The sequence below is a fragment of the Felis catus genome, chromosome B1 (assembly GCF_018350175.1).
Source record: "Felis catus isolate Fca126 chromosome B1, F.catus_Fca126_mat1.0, whole genome shotgun sequence".
Lineage (NCBI taxonomy): Eukaryota > Metazoa > Chordata > Mammalia > Carnivora > Felidae > Felis > Felis catus.
Genome location: NC_058371.1, coordinates 110,673,235 through 110,696,340, shown reverse-complemented (window position 1 = coordinate 110,696,340; position 23,106 = coordinate 110,673,235). Strand labels below are relative to the sequence as shown.

The 23,106-nt window shown below is 35.5% G+C and overlaps 1 protein-coding gene and 1 pseudogene across 9 annotated transcripts in view; one reads left to right on the top strand and one right to left on the bottom strand.

Moving 5' to 3' along the window:
- The window catches only part of ZGRF1 (zinc finger GRF-type containing 1), a 91,431-nt gene that overhangs the window by 55,563 nt on the left and 12,762 nt on the right, over positions 1-23,106 (bottom strand). For 8 of the 9 annotated variants that reach the window (XM_045055989.1, XM_045055992.1, XM_045055990.1 and 5 more), the window contains exons 4-9: positions 18,704-18,763; positions 16,304-16,489; positions 13,712-15,986; positions 7,753-7,826; positions 3,946-3,996; positions 770-853 (exon numbers count right to left, since the gene is read on the bottom strand). In XM_045055989.1, coding sequence (XP_044911924.1) covers positions 770-853; positions 3,946-3,996; positions 7,753-7,826; positions 13,712-15,986; positions 16,304-16,489; positions 18,704-18,763 — 2,730 coding nt within the window. The remainder of the gene's footprint in view (positions 1-769; positions 854-3,945; positions 3,997-7,752; positions 7,827-13,711; positions 15,987-16,303; positions 16,490-18,703; positions 18,764-23,106) is intronic. The other variant, XM_045055991.1, reaches the window with a different exon arrangement.
- On the top strand, positions 4,509-5,389 carry LOC102899186 (annotated as a pseudogene).

Below are 23,106 nucleotides of genomic sequence, written 5' to 3'. Positions count from 1 at the left end.
TTCTCTTATTAAAAATGAAGATTCTAAATCATACATTTGAGAGGAAAATCAAATCTAAATTGCCCCTGTATGGGACTTTTATTGAAAATATCCTGAATTATGAAGCACAGACATTTCAATAAAAAAGTCTCAATTGTTAAAGACTGTATATTTCCGTTTTGTTTGATGGGGAATACACATTCTCCACAAGAACACAGATGCCTTGTTGTCTATGTTTCTAAGTGGATCTCTTCTGTAGAGATCTATTGGGTTTAAGAAACAGAATCGGTACTTACAAAACTCAACTATTTATATGCTACTTTCTCTATCAATTTTTGATATGCAGTAGGTGGAACTACTTAGACCTTGGTTTATATATACTTCTACAGAAGTAGAAGTGGTAGACTAGACTATATGTTCATAGCTATAAAGATCTCTATTTTGTTCTCCACAGAACATTCATTAATTATACTTAATTTATCTTCCTGTCCAACCCCTAGGGCATCCTTCACACACACACACACACACACACACACACACATATATACATATACACGTATATATATATCCTTCATATATACATATATATGAGATGCATTATTATTAGTTCATGAGTAAAGAGAAAGGGCTCAAGACCAAACAAAGGCTAGCAGTCAGTTACTCTTGCTCTTAAAACCAGGTTAATTCATTATGCTCACTAACCTTCTACCTATGAAAACTCTGATAGTTGTATAAAAAACAGCAGGAAAAGATAGTAGATTAGAAAATCAAAGTTCTTTACAAGTTTTACCTTAGGATCACAGGTTTTTCTCTCTAACTGTTTAGGAATAACATCTAGAAAAGTAGCCTCTTCTTCATCTCCCAAGGGAAAGAACTAGAATAAAATATCAGTAAGTGTGTTAGCTACAATAGTTTTGTAGGTGGTTCATGGGTTAGATGGGAAAATACTCCCAAAACTTAAAGTTTCCCATTTGAAAATACACTTGCCATTTCAATCTTCTGTATATACATATGTATAAAAGGTACCCCTGGCAAAGGAGTTCTCTAGCAGATAAGGCACTATGCTAATTAATTTTAAAATTCAGCAATAAAAAAATTCTAATCCTAAAATTTTAATTGAATGTTTTAACACTAGAAAAAATTGTTGAGTACCTGATAATTATCCATCAAACCTAATATTTAATGCGAATGCAGATTATTTAATTCAAAAATTAGTATGAAATCAAAGGAGGAAAAATTGTAAACAGTGTTAACAGTTTATCTAAAGAATGAATCAGGGCGCCTGGCTTGCTCAGTCAAGCACGCAACTCTTGATCTCAGGGTTGTGGGTTGTGAGTTCAAGCCCCAAGCTGGTTGTTAAGCCTACTTAAAAAAAAAAAAAAAAAGAATAATTTTCTAGCAACCATAAAACACAAGATATAGACAATAAAAACTATTCATTTTTTTTTTAATTTTTTTTTCAATGTTTATTTTATTTTTGGGACAGAGAGAGACAGAGCACGAACGGGGGAGGAGCAGAGAGAGAGGGGGACACAGAATCGGAAACAGGCTCCAGGCTCCGAGCCATCAGCCCAGACAGAGCCTGACGCGGGGCTCGAACTCACGGACCGCGAGATCGTGACCTGGCTGAAGTCGGACGCTTAACCGACTGCGCCACCCAGGCGCCCCGAAACTATTCATTTTTAGTTCATCAAATGACTATGTAAAATAACCATGATTTCTGCTATGATTTAGATAGAAAAATGAATTCAACTGAGAAGTAATTTTTATGTTTAAAAAATATAGAGAAAAAAATTTCCCCAATAGACAGAAGAGATAAATTAGTGTATTTCTTCAAATAATGGGAGCTTTCCATTAATAACAAAATACATTAACACATCTCCCAACGAAGTAGTTCTTGAAAACTTTCAACTCTTATTTTATTTTTTTTTATCAACACACATTTTAGAATTAGAATTTTCTAATACAGTGAATTTAAAAAATCAATTAGCATAGCACCTTCTCTTCTGCTTTGCTATGTATAGCTAATTATAGAAATAAAGTGGCAGTGTCATTAAGTGTATCCTCAAAGAGGACCCTAATTTAAAATTTTGAAAGTTCTTTCTATCACTAGTGTACATGAAGAGATTGCTTCAGAGGGTTGTAGTACAAAATGCATTACATAAATGCAAATATATTCCTATATTAATGCTACAGATTTAAATAATTTTTTTTTTTTGCAAAAGACTGTAAGACCTTTTTCATTACTGTTAAAATTACAATGCACTTTTTAAAAAACATGTAATTATTTACTTATTTATTTATTTAGAGAGAGAAAGCGTGAGCAAGAAGGGGCAGAGAGAGGGAGAGAGAGAATCCCAAACATCTTTGCACTGTCAGTGCAGAGCCCTATGCAGGGCTCAATCTCATGAACTGTGAGATCAGGACCTGAGCCAATACCAAGAGTTACATGCTTAACCAACTGAGCCACCCAGGCGTCCCAAAACACGTAATACTTGTTTTAAGAGGAAACTCATTCTGGAGGAAAAAACAGTGATATTGTTTATTTGCAGTTTATACTTTGTGATAACTGTTCTTGAAAGGGTTAAATCTTAATTTTTCAAGTGAAAGAAAGCATTAAGAATATGATCATATAGGGGCGCCTGGGTGGCGCAGTCAGTTAAGCGTCTGGGTGGCGCAGTCGGTTAAGCGTCCGACTTCAGCCAGGTCACGATCTCGCGGTCCGTGAGTTCGAGCCCCGCGTCAGGCTCTGGGCTGATGGCTCAGAGCCTGGAGCCTGTTTCCAATTCTGTGTCTCCCTCTCTCTCTGCCCCTCCCCCGTTCATGCTCTGTTTCTCTCTGTCCCAAAAATAAATAAACGTTGAAAAAAAAAAATTAAAAAAAAAAAAAAAAGAATATGATCATATATGGCCCCTGGGTGGCTCAGTCACTTAAGCATCCCACTCTTAGTTTCTTTTAGCTCAGGTCATGACCTCATGCTTCGTGAGTTCACACCAGTAGCGTGGTTCCTGCTTTGGATTCTCTCTCTGTCCCTCCCCTGGTTCCCGTGCATGGTGCACCCGCTCTCTTTCTCTTTCGAAATAAATGAACTTAAAAAAAAAAAAAAAAAAAAAAAAAAAAAAAAGAGGGGTGCCTGGGTGTCTCAGTCGGTTAAACGTCCGACTTCGGCTCAGGTCATGATCTCGCGGTCTGTGAGTTCGAGCCCCACGTCAGGCTCTGTACTGACAGCTCAGAGCCTGGAGCCTGTTTGAGATTCTGTGTCTCCCTCTCTCTCTGACCCTCCCCCGTTCATGCTGTCTCTCCCTGTCTCAAAAATAAATAAATATTTTAAAAAAAGTGACCATTTATAAGCTAAATTATGCAGTTGCTAATTTTGATTTTATACATTTGCTCTTATTATATACATAAAGGGTGAAAAATGATTGAGCCACCACAATATGAATTTTATTTGTTATGTTTTGTTCTCTTTTAGGCAAAGGAGTTGCAGGTGCAGCTGTAATTGTCAATGACAATTCTTGGATTAAGTAATGCTTACAAAGTTTACAGACTTAGTTTTACAATAAAAGATTTGTTATATAACCAAATTGCATTGACCACACAGGCATTGGTACAAAAGATAGCAGGATCATCTAAGTAAGTATAAAGGAGCAACTAATTATAAATGAGATTGAAAACTAGTGGTGCCTGGGTGGCTCAGGCGTTAAGCATCTGACTTTTGATTTTGGCTCAGGTCATGATCTCACAATCATGACCTTAAGATTCTCTCTCTCTCTTCCTCTCTCTGTGCCCCTCTCCTACTTACACACATACTGTCTCTCTCTCTCAAAAATAAATTAATTAAAAAATAAAAAATAAGATACATGAGACTGAAAACTGACAATGTAAAATACAAACATAAAATTATATGCCATACCTATATATACAACTATAATTTCTGGCTACTTTATAGTTTAAAAATGAACATACCTGCAAAGACTGAAGTGGTCCACTTGGTTTGACTTCATTTTCTTTTATAATCTTAGGAACAGAATATTAATATAAGAACAACTAAAAGGTAGTAGTAAGTTACAAAAAATACATAAATTTCAATTAGACATAAGAAATAAAAGAACACCATCACTAATAATCAAGAAGTAAAAAATGTTAATGAAACACTATTTTACTTAGCAAGAATTGAAAATATCTTAGTACTGGTGAATGTAGAGTGAAATAAATATTCATATTGTAAAACAGTAAGACTTTTAAATTTGACAATATATATCAAGAAAATTGTTCTTAGCCTTTCAAGCTATCAGTTCCACTTCTGGGACTCACGTCTAAGGAAATAAATGTAAGCAATGATTTATGTGCAAAAACATTTACTAATATTTTATTAATCCTAGCAAAATGCTGGAAATAACCTAAATGTTCAAAATAGGGCACTGCTTGTCCAAAGCACAGGATATCCATAGGACGGAATAGTAAGTAACCTCTAAAAAATATATTTAACTCCTGGTCAGTACCCAGTAGCAAGCCACCAATGCCAAACTCTGTTCCGCAGGATGGGGTTTATTAAAGTTGTCAAGAATAAGACTGATTTCAAGAGATACCAAGTGAAATTTAGAAGACAAGAGCACAAAACTGATTACAATGCTTTGAAATGCTCGGCGATTCAGGATAAAAATAAGTACAACACACCTTAATACAGGATGGTAATTTGTGTAACAAACAGAGATCTCATTTGTCAGATTGCTAATGCCCCTAAAGGAGATACGCTAGTTTGTGCAGCTCATGGGCATGAACTCCCAAAGTATGGTGTGAAGGTTGGCCTGACAAATCATGCTGCAGCATGGTGTACTGGCATGCTGCTGGTCCACAGGCTTCTCAGTAGGTTTGGCACGGACAAAAGTCTATGAAGGCCAAGTGGAGGTGACAAGATGAATACAACGTGGAAAACACTGATGGTCAATCTGGTGCCTTCGTCTGCTATTTGGATGCAGGGCTTGCCAGAACCTTTAATGAAAATGAAGTTTGGGAGGCCCTCAAGGGAGTTGTGGATGGAGGTTTCTCTACCCCTCATAGTACCAAAAGATTCCTTGGTTCTGATTGGGAAAGCAAGGAATTCAATGCAGAAATACATCAGAAGCACATCCTGGGTCAGAATGCTGCAGATTATATGTGCCACTAATGGAAGAAGACTAAGATGCTTACAAGAAACAATTCTCTTGATAAAGAACAATGTAACTCCAGGCATGATGGAGATGTATAAGAAAGCTCATGCTGCTGTACAAGAGAATCCAATCTTTGAGAGAAGCCTAAGAAAGAAGTTAAAAAGAAAAGGTGGAACCATTCCAAAATGTCTCTTGCCCAGAAGAAAGATCGAGTAGCTGAGAAGAAGGCAGCTTCCTTAAAGCACAGGATCGGCTGCTGAGAGCTAATAAACCAAACCATAATTTTCTTTGAAGATTTTTCAGATTAAAGATAATAATAAACCTATTCACCAAGCAGCTAAAAAAATAAAATAAATTAATAAAAGATATATTTAATAAGTGTTTTAATGATGTGAGAAATACATTAAGGGGATAAGATATAAAACTATTTGTACACATCAAGCTAACCATATTTTTAAAAATAGGCCAAAAAATCCTGGAAACACTAATAATAATTATCTCTCAGTAGGTTGTTTTATTTCTTCTTCACTTTCTTCTATAATTAAAAAAGAGAAAACATCAAGATTATTTAAAAAAAAAACAGTAACATGGAAAACAGATAAGATACAAAGTGGGACAAATGAAACATTTCACTTTCTTTTCTTTTAAATATATCTTCTCGAAAAAGTGTCATATGAATTATCCCTCCAAATATGCTAATAGTATCCCCACTGAGAAACAAGAATTTAGATTTATTCTAATAAATTAATTTTATTCTAGAATTTCAATGTATCTAATTAGTACTATTATTTTTATATTACTACAATGGTTCCCAAACTGTTCAAGGTATTTTGGGGTGCCACAGGAAACTCAACATGGGCTCCATAAGATACTTTAAATTTAAGGGAAATACAGTGTCATTTGACCTCTATTGAATGAACTACTAACTCAAGGTAGTTCCATTTCAACAACAGATCTTATGTCATTTCTCTCAATGGCAACTTGTAAAGCTGAGTTTTCAGAAATTGCTATGATAAAAAAAAATCAATTACCATGAGAAAAACAACATGAACTAATTATTCTAAGGTTTGAGAAGCTGAGCAGTGCCCAACAAATGCATACATTCTATCAGTGATTGTGTTTAAAAATAAAATGCTTACAGCAACTTCTTACTTAACACATCTCTAGAGGCAAGGGAAACAAAAGCAAAAATGAACTCTTGGGACCTCATCAAAATAAAAAGCTCTGCACAGCGAAGGAAGCAATCAGCAAAACTAAAAGGCAACCGACAGAATGGGAGAAGATATTTGTAAATGACATATCAGATCAAGGGTTAGTATCCAAAATCTGTAAAGAACTTATCAAACTCAACACCCAAAAAACAAATAATCCAGTGAAGAAATGGGCAAAAGACATGAATACATATTTCTCCAAAAAAGATATCTAGATGGCCAACCGACACATGAAAAAATGCTCAACATCACTCATCATCGGGGAAATACAAATCAAAACCGCAATGAGATACCACCTTACACCTGTCAGAATGGCTAACATGAACACCTCAGGCAACAACAGATGTTGGTGAGGGTGCAGAGAAAGAGGATCTCTTTTGCACTGCTGGTGGCAATGCAAGCTGGTGCAGCCACTCTGGAAAACAATATGGAGGTTCCTCAAAAAATTAAGAATAGAAAAAAAAAAATTAAGAATAGAACTACCCTACAACCTAGCAATTGCACTACTAGGTATTTATCCAAGGGATACAGGTGAGCTGTTTCGAAGGGGCACATGCACCCCAAAGTTTACAACAGTGCTATTGACAATAGCCAAAGTATGGAAAGAGCCCAATGTCCACTGACGGATAAATGGATAAAGATGTGGTATATATATACAGTGGGGTATTACTTGGCAATCAAAAAGAATGAAATCTTGCCATGTGCAACTACATGGATGGAACTGGAGGATATTATGCTAAGCAAAAGTAGTCAGAGAAAGGCAAATATCATATGACTTCACTCATATGAGGAATTTAAGATAGAAAACAGATGAACATAAGGGAAGGGAAACAAAAATAATACAAAAACAGGGAGGGGGACAAAACTAAAAGACTTAAATATAGAGAACAGAGAGTTGCTGGAGGGGTTGTGGGAGGGGGGGATGGTTTAAAAGGGCAAGGGGCATTAAGTAATCCATTCCTGAAATCATTGTTGCACCATATGCTAACTAACTTGTATGTAAATTAAACAATAAACTAAAAATTAAAAATAAATAAAATGTTTACAGTAATCATTTCACTATACATATATCAAATCATTATGTTGTACACCTTAAACTGATCACAATGTTATATCTTTTATATCAATGAAAATGGAAAAAATAAAAAGCTCACTAAATTACTAAGACATAATACTTACTATGTTGTTTAATACTACTAACAACTTAATAAATGGAACTGCCAGGTTTGGTTTTTCTTTTTTCCTTTTAGCCAAGGGATATAATGAAAAATATTCTGAAACAAGGTGTGGGAGAGTCATGAAGCAAGATAGCTTGGAACCCTTTATATTACTGTAATTTCATTACTAATGACAACATTCTATATCAAAATATAAGAATATGCTGATAGGGAAAAAAAAAAAAAAAGACGTACCTGTTGAGAATCCTGGTTCAGATGAGGAAACTTTGGTAAAGTTTGTGAAACTACTTCAGTCAACGGTTTCCTAGCTATAATAGATAAAATGAAATTATTTTATTCATCATACATATAGTAGTGTTTTAAACTTTTTAAAAACTTATTTCTAGGGGCACCTGGCTGGCCCAGTTGATGATGACAACTCTTGATGTCAGGGTTGTAGGTTCGACCCCACACTGGATATAGATACTACTTAAAAATAATCAAATCTTTGGGGGTACCTGGGTGGCTCAGTCGGTTAAGTATCTAATGCTTGATTTCAGCCCAGCTCATGATCTCATGAGAGATCAAGCCTCCATGCTGACAGCACAGAGCCTGCTTGAGATTCTCTCTCTCCTTCTCTCTGCCTCCCCCCAACTCCCACTTGCACGAGTCTGTGTATGCTCTCTCAAAATAAACATTTAAAATAATAACAATAAAATCTTCAAAAAACCACCTAAAACTGAATGAAACAAGGAATACAACTTAAATTTGAAGATAAGGTAGTCTTGATAATTGTTGAATATGGATTTTGGATATTTGAGGATTCATTGTCTATTCTCTATATTTTCATGATAAAAATTTTTAAATAAGATTTTTTTTGGTTATGTTCTAAGTCAGTACTAGAAATGCTTCCTTTTTTCAAACTAATTGAAAAACTGAGTAAACAGCTAATAATCTATACTAAAAATTCTAAAAATGAAACATTAACTATTAGAAGAAAGCCAAGACCAGCACTATACAGCTGCTATGTGCAAACACGGAAAAGAAAAGAAGAACTTCATGCTATTTCTGGGTCTATTTTAAACCCATTTGACTATGGTTTGAGAAAAAAAAACTTCAATTATTTCCAAGTGTATTATGCCAGACACTAGGAAAACAGCAGTCCCTTGAAAAGGGAGAGCCACAGAATAAACAAACCACATAAATTCAGATTATGATACAAAAGGGCATCATAAAGGTTGATATGACAGAGACTAATGTAGATATGATGATTGGAAAGCTCTCTCGTGGGAAGTGATATTTAAGTTGAGATCTGAATATAAGAAAAGGCCACCAGCTATGCCAGGGGTAAAGGTGTTGAGACCAAAGTCACAAGTAAAAAGACTCTGAGACAGAGAAGTTGACAAGTCTACTGAATACAAAGGACATGGTGGCCAGGCCATCCTACCTTGTTTCAAAATAGGATTTTTTTTTCTTAAAGAAAAGTGCATATTCAAACATTTCAATTCCTTCTAAAGTCACCAAGACTATAATTTTTTAGTCAATTGTTATTTATGGTTTCATTATTTTCCTGTTAAAATTCAGAATACATTAAATGAAATAAAAATAAGTGGATCTTGGAACTTGATGCTATTTTTAAAAAGATTTTCATGCACTGCATGAAAATTGGTGTGTTTTCCTTGATTGCCTTCACTCAAGAATAAAATTCTAAATTAACATTTCAAAGTTATTCTCAATTATCTCATAAAAACTTTAACCTACTGAAGAAAATCTTTTTTTTTTTAACACATTCACACATCCTAAATTGGTGGTAAAACTGATTCATCTCTAATTCTGTATTAATTTTCTCAGATTGTCTTAAGAAAACCAACATTCCTTTTTGAAGAAATACATTTATATCAGAAAACAAATACAGTTAATCTTTCTTACTCACAGATCTTACCTACGCACTAAAATTTATTCAGAAACCCCAAATCAATACCCTGTTTTTGAGGTCATTTGTAGACATACAGAACTACAAAAAATAAGTTGCCCGACATATACATTCCCAGCTGAGGTAGAACAAGGCAACACTCTGCCTTCTTGAGCTCTCATACTATAAACAAGTATCCTTTTTGTCATCTACTTAGCCCATGTTTTTGTATTTGGGGGCTTTTTGTAAGGGACTGTGCTATTTAAAATGTTCCCTAAGCATAGTGCTGTCTAGTGTTGCTAAGTGCAAGAAGGCTGTGATGTCCCTTACAGAGAGAACATATGTTAGATGAGTTTCTTTTTTCTTTTTTAAGTTTCTTTATTTATTTTGAGACAGAGAGAGAGTGCAAGCAGGGGAGAGGCAGAAAGAAGGGGGGAGAGAGAGAGAGAGAGAGAGAGAGAGAGAGAATCCCAAGCAGGTTCTGCACTGTCAGCACAGAGCCTGATGTGTGGCTCCAACTCACAAGCTGAGATTATGACCTGAGCCGAAAACCAAGAGTTGGACGCTTAACCAAATGAGCCATCCAGGCGCCCCTAGACAGAGGTTTCTTTCAGACATTAGTCATAGTGCTGTTCACTACAAATTCAATGTTAATGGATCAACAATATATATTGTCTTCAAATGGAAACACAGATAAAAACAAGATTTTGATCAGTTGATGAAAATGCTTTGACCAGAGGCTTGAAGGAATCTACCCCTAAAAGCAATGACTCATTTTTCACTAATTCAGTGTTTATGTTGATTTTATAGAACTACCACAAATAAGAAGAATCAACTGCAATCCTCTTTTTAACTTCATGAGAAAAAAGATTTCTTAAAACTAAATTCTATAATTCTCAAGTCTTCATACTAGGGATTTACATCCTTATATGATATTACATAATCATATCTACCCCTACTTATTTTTCATTAAAATTTCTTCTTTCTTTTTAATTTTTAGAAAACAAACTATCAACTGCCATCAAACAACTACATTTTTTAAATTAAATTAAATTTTATTTTATTTTTACTTTATTTATTTTTTAATATGAAATTTATTGTCAAATTGGTTTCCATACAACACCCAGTGCTCATCCCAACAGGTGCCCTCCTCAATGCCCATCACCCACTTTCTCCTCCCTTCCTCCCCTCATCAATCCTCAGTTTATTCTCAGTTTTTTTTATAGTTCTTAAATTTTTTTTAACATTTTTTTAAATTTATTTTTGAGACAGGCAGAGACAGAGCATGAACAGGGGAGGGTCAGAGAGAGGGAGACACAGAATCTAAAACAGGCTCCAGGCTCTGAGCTGATAGCACAGAGCCCGACGCGGGGCTCGAACTCACGGACCGTGAGATCATGACCTGAGCCGAAGCCGGACGCTTAACCGACCAAGCCACCCAGGCGCTCCTATTCTCAGTTTTTAAGAGTCTCTTATGGTTTGTCTCCCTCCCTCTCCAACTTTTTTTCCCGTTCCCCTCCCCCATGGTCTTCTGTTAAGTTTCTCCGGATCCACATGAGTAAAAACATATGGTATCTGTCTTTCTCTGTACGACTTATTTCACTTAGCATAACACTCTCCAGTTACATCCACGTTTCTACAAAAGGCCGTATTTCATTCTTTCTCATTGCCAAGTAGTATTCCATTGTGTATATAAACCACAATTTCTTTATCCATTCATCAGTTGATGGACATTTACGCTTTTTCCACAATTTGGCTATTGCAAACAACTACATTTTAAAGAAACATATCAGGGGTGCTTGGGTGGCTGAGTTGGTTAAGCCGGCCAACTCTTGGTTTTGGCTCAAGTCATGATCTCACGGTTTGTGAGTTCGAGCCCCTGCTTGGGATTCTCCTTCTCTTTCTGTTCCTCCCATACTTGTGCTTTCTCTACCCCTTTCTCTCACTCAAATAAATAAACAAACTTAAAGAAACATATCAGTACATATAGTAATTTATTCCTATTTTCCTCAGGAATCCTTGAGATATTCAAATAAGAATTCAATTTTAACTTTTCTTTGAGTATCATAAAGTACATTGTTCATTCACATTCATATGTATATAATATTTGCTATATTTACTAATATGTTCTATAATAGTTTTTCTTTAAAAAAAATGTTGCTGTTGGCAACATACCATAAGCAAAGTCAGAAGACCAATACCATACTGAAAGAAAATATCTGCAACATATATCATAGATAAGAGGCTAGTATCTCTAATATATAAAGAACTCTTACAAATCAATGAGAATAAAAAGAACAACACCCATTAAAATCTGGACAAAAGGGTAAGAAAGTTCATGAAAAAAAGATATATAAATGATAATTAAACATATGAAAAGATGCTCAATTTCACTTGTAGTAACAGAAATGCAAATTTAAGTATACTGAATGCCATTTCTCATCTATTAGATAAGCAAAATTCAAAAGCTTGGTAACACACTATATTGGCAAGACCAGAGAAACAAGCACTCTCATATATTACTGACAGGGCTACGAAATGGAGGGAATTTTGAAGTATCTAATAAAGTCACGCATTTACGCAGCAAACCTACTGGGAATTTGCCCTGAAGACACACCTCAAACAATATGCAAAACACACACACACACACACACACACACACACACACACACGGTTATGTATTGTCACTTTATTTGTAATAGCAAAGTATTGGAGACAGGTTGCATAAATGATGGTTTATCCACACAGCGAGTATTACACAGATATAAACAAATAAAATGAGGATGTGTCCTATGAATTGATATGAAGTGATTTCCGGAATATATTAAGTGAAAAGTAGGTGCTAAAGAATATACAGACTTTACTGTCTTTTGTTGAATATGTGTGTGTCGGGGGCGGGGGGGGGCGGGGGGGGGGACAAGAATTTAAACATGGAGCTATTTATTTTTGCAAAAAAGAAACACAGGTATGATATATTGGTTACATATAGCAGGTGAGTAAGAACAGGATAAAAGGCTTAAGGAAGGCATATGAATTTATGTTTTTATACAGCTTTGACTCTTAACTAGATTCATATTTTACATAGTCAGAAATAAAAATAAATCAACAAGGTTGCACAAAAAACCCCTCATACTGAAATATAAACAATAAACTTAACTATATTTACATCAAATGATACTACAATTACAGTAAAGAAAAGTAACGCAAGTAACTTTTGAACATAATACTCCAACTCTATATTCCCAGGATACATTCTAAAAAAAAAACAAACAAAAAAAAAAAACAAAAAAAAAAAATCAAAGGATTTGTGAACTTCACAAACTTGTAAAGGTTTTTTTGCTAGTAGTGATACTAGTATAACAATTTGGAAGCTATTTGATGTGTATTGTATGCAGAATTGAGGAAGTAAATATACGGATGTTGTTGGGAACCAGGGCCCCCTCTCATTTTAGAAGTAAAGAAATATAATCATGAAATGGAAGGACAGGAAGAACCCTGTGGTTTAGAACTGGAATTAGAGATATCAATATGAACTCATGATTATTTTTTAAAAGTATCTTCCAGCAGGGTGTCTGGGTGGCTCAGTCGGATGAACCTCTGACTTCAGATCAGGTCATGATCTTAGGGTTCATTAACTCGAGCCCTGCTTCGGGTGAGTGTGAGCCCCACTTCTCTCTCCCCCTCTCTGTCTCTCTGCCCCTTGCTCACTTGCGCTCTCTCTCTCTCAAAAAAAAAAAAAAAAGAAAAAGCATCTTCTAGCACACATCTAAAAATGTAAGACAGGAATGGATATTCACACACATATTGCTTATATATGCCTATACATGTTTATATATGCATAAAACATTTGCAGAAGGATATCCTGGAAGGAAACTGTGGCTAATTCTGAGGATTGGACTGAGGGACTGCAGAACTTACTAGATTATCTATTAGAACTGATTTTACCAAGTACATGTATTACCTATTTAAATACTATGTAATTCTTAAGTTTATTTATTTTGAGAGAGAGAGAGAGAGAGAGAGAGAGAGAGAGAGAGAGAGAGAGAGACAATGAGCAGAGAGGGAGAGAGACAGAGAATCCCAAACAGGCCCTGCACTATCAGCATAGAGCCCAACGCAGGACTCGAAACCACGAACCGTGAGATCACGACCTGAGCCAAAATCAAGAGTTGGACACTCAACCGACTGAGCCACCCAGATGCACCAATACCATGTAATTCTTTAACGTAGCCTCCAAAGCAAATACTTCTCATCCTTAACAGTTATACAGATAACAATCCAAAACAAACACACCAATCTAACCTTCAGGATTGCTGTCTGGCTCACATGTCTGCAGAGTTCCTTGTTGCTTAAAGGTTGTATTTTTCTTTTTCAATATTTCCAAGCCTTCTAAAGCCGTACTATGTTCAGACAATGACTTTAAAAGGGAAATGTTATTTACTAATCCAGAGAGTTCTGAAGGATTTCTAGGAATATTCCAGTATTGTTTGCTTTCTCCAACAGTTTCTACATCGATATGGTCATGGTCTAAACTTCTAATCCTTCCCAAATCTTCAGGTTCAGGAATACACGCTTCTGTGTCTTTGGAAATTGGACGCTTTTTTCCCAGAGGGTAAAACAAAGAATTAGAAACTTGGGTATTTGATTTATCAAGTGCAACACATTCTTCAGAGTGATTCTGATTGACATTTAATTGTTGGATACTGATATCACTGCTAGAAGTTGATGGTAAAACCCATTCATCGTTTTTGTCTAAATTACTTCCCATAACAAAAGGCTGAGGCTCCTCCTGGTCTGAGAATAGGCTATTTTCAGGAGTCTGATTAATGACTATATTTAAATGAGGAATATGTAAATTCGAGCTGACATCTTTAGATTTACTCAGTAGTGAAGCAGTATCATAGTTAATTCTCACTTTTTGAATAGATTTATTAGCATCTTCATTATTATCTACATATACATCATCAGTCCATTCTAAGGATGAGTCAAAATTGCTTAATGTGTCACTGTACTCTTCTGTTCCTTTTCTAATGTTTTCAGCTTTCCAAGGTCCTGTGTCAAAACCCACATAAGCTTTATCACAAAATTGTGATAGAAGAGTCTCTTTAATAGGAAATGTCTTTGTAGGTTTATCCCCAATAGACGTTAAGGGAGACAAATGTTTACTGCCAACTTCTGTACAGCTTATATCTTCACATCTCTTTTGAACATCTGGACTACTGTCATTAACCAAAGTTTCCTTTACATGACTCCCTGAATCCTGGGAAACTTTGTTGTTTTCCTGTGACTCCTCCTCAGTGTCACTGGTTTCAAAATTGTTCAGATTAAAAGTCACCTCCACAAGTGGCTGTGTTACATTGCTCATAGGTTTGGGAATACTATTAAGACTTTCACTATCAGTATTACTGTTAGAAAGCATGCTGTTAAAGTCATCAGAGACCCTAGAATTTTTACTTCTAGAAGATTCAATCTGTAGATGTTCAGATTCTGGCAGAAACGACACTGGCTGTTTGTACTCCTTTTCTGGTGTTCCACATATATTTATCTCCTGAGTATTTTCTCTAATGAGAACTGATCCTTTTAGACACATCTGGTCATTTTCATTAACAGGTATTTTATTATTTTTTTCAATGTCAGGCTTGGATAATAAGCCATCATTCTCTACATTGCTACAGGTAACTGGTATATGGTTGCTTTCACAGAATGAAGGAATTTCCAGTTCTACTTCCTGATCCCAAAATTGATCATTAGCATCTACTGGCTTGTCTTCATTATACTTTTTGCCCTCTTCAGCACATGTTTCAAAGAACTGTATCTTTTCTTGTACCAAAAGGTCTCTCAAATTTAAATCTATATTGTCTCCCTGGGCCTTGGGTTTCCTTTCTATATTATTTCCATCTTCACTAGAAAAATGTACAGGTGAGCTCTGTGAGGATAAATACATGGCCCACCGGCTTTTATTTCTCACGTTTTTTTCTGATTGATGCCGGTCGTGTAAACTTTCTGTGCTCTTCACGTCAGCACACTCCTTCTGTTCAATTATGCACTTTGGTTTAGTAGGAATGTTTATACTTCCTTGTAGTTGTATCTGAGGGAGATGTTCTGTAATCCCAGAATTTGGCTCCTTACACATAGTTGACTTGGACTTCAAAAGAGCTAATATATGTGCTTTGCTTCTGACGTTTTGTGAAACTCCCAAACAGTGAGATATCAAACCATCTTTTTTTATGGCCTCATTGGTCAGTAAAGAATCTGAATGCTTATTTACAGAACAGACAGGAAAGCAAGAATAATTTTCTTCACATAGCATTTCTGGGTTACTCTTAAAAGATGGAGTAGAGACAACTGAAGAAAAACGTAAACCATTTGCTTCTCTATTCCTGTAAGTGACAATGTTCTCAGGGTCTATTGGCATATTATTTATATCTTTCTTGCCAGCAGTAGAAAACAAAGGAGGTGTGCTGTACAAGGGAGAAAGAAAATTAGGGCCAGGTTTCTTAGCCTCAAGTGATGCCGTTGATTCACCATTTTCTGTAATCATCATTTTCTTTGGCACTTGACGTGGTCCTTGAAAACCCTAAAAATATTAAAACAATTATTAGCTGTCCCATTATCTACAAAGGAAGTGTAAAATGAACTAGCTCAAAAAAAAGGAAAGAAAAAAAAAGGAGCCTGTTTTACCAGGTACAGTAATAAAGATATAAAATCTGCTAAATTAAAATGTAAATGCTCATTTGTATTAAGATTTCTCTAATTAGGGTTTACTTCCCTACCTAAACATATATTATGAAGTACCATTTTAATGATATAGAGTACAATAGCTTCAAATTCACTACTTCTTGGAACAATATTATAAATATATATTGACTTATTATTTTCAACAGATAAACTTACAGTAAACTTCCTTTTTAAACCAGCAGGCTGACATCCAAGGGATCGGCCAGAGGATAGAAATGTCCTTGGACTTAACTCTGGTGCTTCTTTACTGACATCCTGTTTAATAGCTATGCTTCCAGCAACTTTAACCTCCTCAACTGTGATTAAGTATCGGTCACCTTCTAAGTCATCTCCAGGCTTCACCTAAATTTTAAACAATACATTTTAAAGAACAAATAAGTTCTAAAACATAAATTCAAAATCACATACATCTAATTATTGGATTCTGTGTTCCAGTAGGTCACTAACACTACTAGCAAGACACAATAGGTATTCGATAAATAATTGTTAAATGTATGAATCGATAACTAAGTCTTTATTATTATGTACTAGTTAAGAAGCACAAAAAGGAACAATACAGCAAAAAAATTGTCACCAATTTATGTATCCAATAATACACATGAGACCCTTTGTTGCATGCAGGAGGTACAATGACAAGCAGCACAAGTATGCCCTCTTTCAAGGAGTTCATCAGGAGCTAAACGTAATTTTTTAAATTAGAGCTATTAAATAGCAATTATATATTTATCCTTATAAATTCAGATGAATTATATGCTCATAATTATTACAAATTAAATATTATTATAAATTATTAACTGAAATAATATTATAAATTATTAACAGAAATTGCTGAAATAATCATAATCCAAAAATGCATTTTAATTACTTGAATAAACAAAATATATTTTTTAAGATGTTTATTTTTGAGAGACATAGGGACAGAGTGTGAGTGGGGGAAGGGCAGAGAGAGAGGGAGACACAGAATCCGAAGCAGGCTCCAGGCTCTGTCAGCACACAGCCCGACATGGGCTCGAACTCACAAACCATAAGATCATGACCTGAGCTGAGGCTGGATGATTAGCTGACTGAGCCACCCAGACACCCCATAAACAAAATACTTTTAAAAAACAAAACAGGGGCGCCTGGGTGGCTCAGTCAGTTGAGTGTCTGACTTCAGCTCAGGTCATGATCTCACGGTTTGTGGGTTCGAGCCCCGCATCAGGCTCTGTGCTGACAGCTCAGAGCCTGGAGCCTGCTTCAGATTCTACGTCTTCCTCTCTCTCTCTGCCCCTCCCCTGCTCACACTCTGTCAATCTCTCTCTCAAAAAATAAACATTAAAAACAAAAAAAATTTTTTAATAAAAAAAACCCAAAAAACATAGCATCTGCCACCATCTCTGTAGCATAAAAATAAGATTATTAACCCCTGGTAATACACAAAATCTGTGTATTATCTCAGACAATGTGCTTAGTCTTTACTCATTAGTAAATGATTTAAAATGAAATAACAGTAGTTAGGCCCAATTAAGCATCTACGGAGATAGTGCTTTTCCTCTTTATGATAAATATAAAGATACCACAACCACTATTAATGTCACATAAAATTTTAGAAGATTTATGGGGCGCCTGGGTGGCTCAGTCGGTTAAGCACCCGACTTTGGCTCAGGTCATGATCTCACGGTTCGTGGGTTCGAGTCCCGCATCAGGTTCTGTGCTGACAGCTCAGAGCCTGGAGCCTGTTTCAGATTCTGTGTCTCCCTCTCTCTCTGCCCCTCCCCTGTTCATGCTCTGTCTCTCTGTCTCAAAAATAAATAAACATTAAAAAATTTTTTCTTTAAAAATTTTAAAAGATTTAACACCATGGTCAAAATCAACACAATGATAACAAGAACATGCATTTTAACACTTTTAGAATCACCATACTAAACTGCTAAGCACTTCACATACATTATTTCTAATTTTTAGACCAACACAATGAAATCTGTCTATTGTCTATATTTTATAAACAGTAGAGAAGTTAGACACAGAGAGAGGTTAGCTAGGAAGCATTTGAAAGTGGGACATGAACCCAGAATGACCTACTTTAATAGCCTTATTCTTTACACTGAAATTGCCTTTAGTTCCCTTTTTTCCCTCCAAAAGGGAAAAACAGAGAATATTTGAGAAAATATTATAAATAGGAATAATTTCACAAAATATTCCCCACTGTAGTTCTCAGCCTATCAAGATCATGTAATAGAGTTAGGTTATAGGGTCACTTCCTGGGTTCAAATCCCAGCCCTACCACTGTAACTCTATGAACATGAGCAAGTTACTTAACTTTTCTGTACTGCACTCCTAATCTATAAAAATCACAGGGTTGTGGAAAGATTATATGAAACAATATCTAAAAGTTTTTAGCACAGAGTGTGGCTAATAATAAATGTTCAATAAGTACTAACTATAATTAACACTATAGTAACACTAATAGTAACACTAACAGTATTTGACAATATTCATAAAGGAAAAAAAGAGATGTTTTTAACTTAAATATAGAGATTTAGATAACTTAAAAATAAGATAGAAACATTAAAATACCTCAAGGCACTTAAGAAATATACTCTCCAAACATTCTCCTTTGTCATCATATAAAATTGCCTGTATTAAAACAAATGTTAAACAATATAATATTGCTTCTCTTAAACATCTTCAATAAATAGCAAATCAAAAGTTGTTGCATAAGTAATCATATAATGAAAGAATTACCCACTTTGTTTTGGACTAGAAAGTGTATTTCAGCGTACCTGGGTGGCTCAGTGAGTTAAGTGTGACTTCAGCTCAGGCCATGATCTCATGGTTCATGAGATAAAGCCCACATTGGGCTTGCTGCCGTCAGAGTAGAGCCTGCTTCAGATCCTCTGTCCCCGTCTCTCTCTGCCCTCCCCAATTTGAGCACACTCACTCTCTCTCTCTCAAAATAAACAAACATTTTTTAAAAAGTAAAAAAAAAACAAAAAACAAAAACAAGGAAAAAAAGTGCATCTATCTCAAATGTTTCCTAAGCAACTATCCAGTCTGTGCAAGAGAGCAAAGGTATACATATAAGGAATTCACAAACTTAATCTCTACCAGAAGGATCTGGGATGGAACTGGAAAGAAAACAGAACTGGAATGTATTAGAGGGCAAAACAGAAGGCAAAATGAGTAAAGAGATTATGGTAATGGTGTGGCACAGAGCACCAGGGAGATGATCAGTGCTTGAAATAAGTCATCAGCATTGGGACGGAACTTGTTTATGAGGTATAAGGAATAAAATTTGAAGGAGAAAAAGGAAACTAAGGTAGTTATAACTTTCTGGCTTTCTCCTTGTTATCTCTAGACATTTTTTATACCAGTTTCTCCACTAGTCCCTTAAATATTACTGTTTCCATCACTTTGGAAAAGTTTGGCAGTTGCTTAAAAGGTTAAACATGAGATGCCACGTGATCCGGCAATTCCACTCCTAGATATATATACAGAGAAATGAAAACATAGATCTTCACAACTTCACAAATATTGCACACAAATGTTCATACCAACATTACACATAACACACATAACAGCCAAAAAAGTGGAAATGACTCATATGTATACCAATTGAAGAATGGATAAATAAAATGTGACATATCTACACAATAGACTATTACTGAACAATAAAAAGGAATAAAGTATTGACACATGCTTCAACATAGATGAACCTTGAAAACATGCTAAATGAAAGTAGTCATTCAATGAAAGAACACATATTATACAATTCCATACACGTGAAAAGTCCAGAATAGGCAAATCTATTGAGACAGTAAGTAGATTAGTGGTTGCTTAGGGTTGGGAGGTGGATACTGAGTAGTGACCATTAATAGGTATGGGATTTCTTTTAGGGGTGACAAATGTTCTAAAATTATATTGTAGCAATGGTCAGCAAAATTCTGTGAATATACAAAGAACCATTAAACTGAATACTTTAAATGGGTGAATTGAAAAGTTTGTGAATGTTATCTCAACACAACTCTTTAAAAGATTGGTGTTTACAAAGGCCCTATCTTTTCCCCTCTATTCTTTACATTCTCTACTCCATCCTTTGGCGATATCATCCACACAAACCAGATCATGTCATGCTTCTGTTCAAATCCTTCCAATGTCTCCACAGCTCCCAAAGAGTAAGAACAAAAGTTCCTACAATGACCAATAAGGCTTACATAATCCCCTTTATCTCCATTCTCACCCTTGCTCACCCTACTTCTTGTTGTTTGCCTAACTCACTAGCCATACGTATTCATTTAGTTTATTGGTCTCTTTCCTCCATGCTATTTCCATGAAGTCAGGGATTTATGTGTTTTGCTCTCTCTGCATCCCCTAGAATAGTGTGTAACTCATAACAGGTTCTCAAAAAATATCTGCTAAATGAATAGATGAATGTATTCACTCCAGGAATTTCAAATATCTAAGTGTTAAATACTCCTAACATATCTATATCAGTGGCCCAGAACTTTCCTGAGTTCCAGGTCTCTAGAGACAATTACTTAAATGTTCCTAGGACAGAAAAAATTCAGTAAATTCAAAACAATGGAACTCAAAATCTTAATTTTTCCTCCTAAACTTGCTTTTTTTCTTTTTGAGATATCCTATTTCAGTACCATAAAAACAATACAAAAACCTGAAAGTCATTGTGAATTCTCACCTTTCACATCCAAGACCTTAAGATTCTATAATATTTTCATAATTTCTCCCTAATCATCCTTTCTCTCCACTGTCATTGCTAATGCCTGGTTGGCCAGACCCCCATCACTTTTTGTCTACATTATTCTTTAGACTACACTCTTCCTAACTTCATCCTACACAGCTCAGAAGTTATGATACACATTGCTGCCAAAGTGATCTTTCTAAAATAGAAACATGATTATGTCACTCTTCGACTCCTAATTCTTCACTGGCTCCTGAAGCAGAGAAGACAAAGTCCTTCATTATATGACTCCTGACTGCCTCTTTAGCTATATTCTACAATTGTCCAATATGAGTCCTTCATTCCAGGCATATTTAATTGCTTATAGTTCCCCAAATGTTTAATACACTTCCATACCTCCACGTTGTTACAGTTATACCATCTTTAGCTTCCGTCCCTCCAAGCTATCAATTCTGTTTACAAAACAAAACAAATCCTCAAAAACTATGCTTCATCTGGAAAGACTTCTCTGAACCAGAGTCAGACTTTGATGTCTCTCCTTTGTAATCTCATAGAACCCTAAGCATATCTCTTTACATATTATAATCTTATGTTCTCAGGTAAAAGCTCCTTGAAGGCAAAAACTATAATAACAGTTACCATTTATTGCATTCTTACAGTGTGCCAGGTACTCTGATAAGAGATTTGTACATTTTTCTTATTTTTCTTATTTAATCCTCAAGACAACTTAAAGAAACTATAGCCCTTGAGAGGCTAAATAACTTGCCAAGATTACATATCTAGTAAGTGAAGAACCAGGATTCAAACTAAGGTTGTTTGATATTAACTGGTCTTCTACATTGCCTCCATATGTCTTATTTAACTTCTCCCACTGCCTACCAGCAACATATGTTTATTGAATGATGACTCAACTAATGGAAGTTGAGTAACTGTGACAGTAAGAATTTGGATAGGTAGGGAAAAGGTAATACTAGTAAGAGAAATGGTGCAAGCAGTGGTTTGGATTTGAGAACAAGGCTGTAATTTAGGATCTACTAACTTTCTTGCATCACAGAAAATCCCTAGGACTAACTTGAATTTATCCTGTCTTCCTGTAACTTACCAATGAGAGGCATAAAATAGACATTCAATAAATATACGCTATACGTGCAGATAAAGTTGGATAACACCACTAGTGTGACCTAATATTATGATTTTGTACCAGAAGACATGAAGGATATGCAGAATCTAATCAGATGCCTTTTTTTTTAATGTTTATTTATTTTTGAGAGAGAGAGAGAAAGAGAGAGAGAGAGCAAGGAAGGGGAAGAGAGAGAGGGAGACAGAACGCAAAGCAGGCTCCAGACCCCGAGCTGTTGGTACAGAGCCCGATGCAGAGCTCAAGCTCACAAACTGCGAGATCATGACCTGAGCCGAAGTCAGATGCTTAACCAAATGAGCCACCCAGGGGCCCCAGATGTCCTTTTAATATAAGACAAAATCTATAAGACTTTGCAGACTTGGCCCAACCAAATAGGAAAACTATTAAATATGAGTATATATATAGACAGAGAAAGAACAGCTCAAACAGTGAATGGATTAATTAGTTTAAGACAAATTATTTAAAAATATAAATGAGGGCAGGCATAGACATTCATTTATTCAGATTAAAAGAATTAGGTAATTGCAAACTGGTGCAACCATTCTGGAAAACAATGTGGCGGTTCCTCAAAAAATTAAAAATAGAACTATTCTACAATCCAGCAATTGCACTATTAGGTATTTATCCAAAGGATACAGGAGTGCTGATTCCTGTGCATGAAGGGGCACATGCACCCCAATGTTTACTGCAGCAATATAAACAATAGTCAAAGTATGGAAAGAGCCCAAATGTCCATCAACTGACAAGTGGATAAAGAAGATGTGGTATACATATACTATGGAATATTACTCGGCAATCAAAAAGAATGAAACCTTGCCCTTTGCAACAACATGGATGGAACTAGAATGCATTATGCTAAGTGAAATAAGTCAGTCAGAGAAAGACAAATATATGATTTCACTCATATGTAGAATTTAACAAACAAAACAGATGAACATAGGGGAAGGGAAGCAAAAATAAGATAAAAGCAGAGAGGGAGACAAACCATAAGAAACTCTAAATACAGAGAACAAACTGAGGGTTGCTGGTAAGGTGTTAGGAGCAAGGATGGGCTAAATGGGTGATGGGAATTATGAAGGGCACTGGTCAGGAGGAGCACTGGGTGTTATATGTAAGTGATGAATCACTAAATTCTATTCT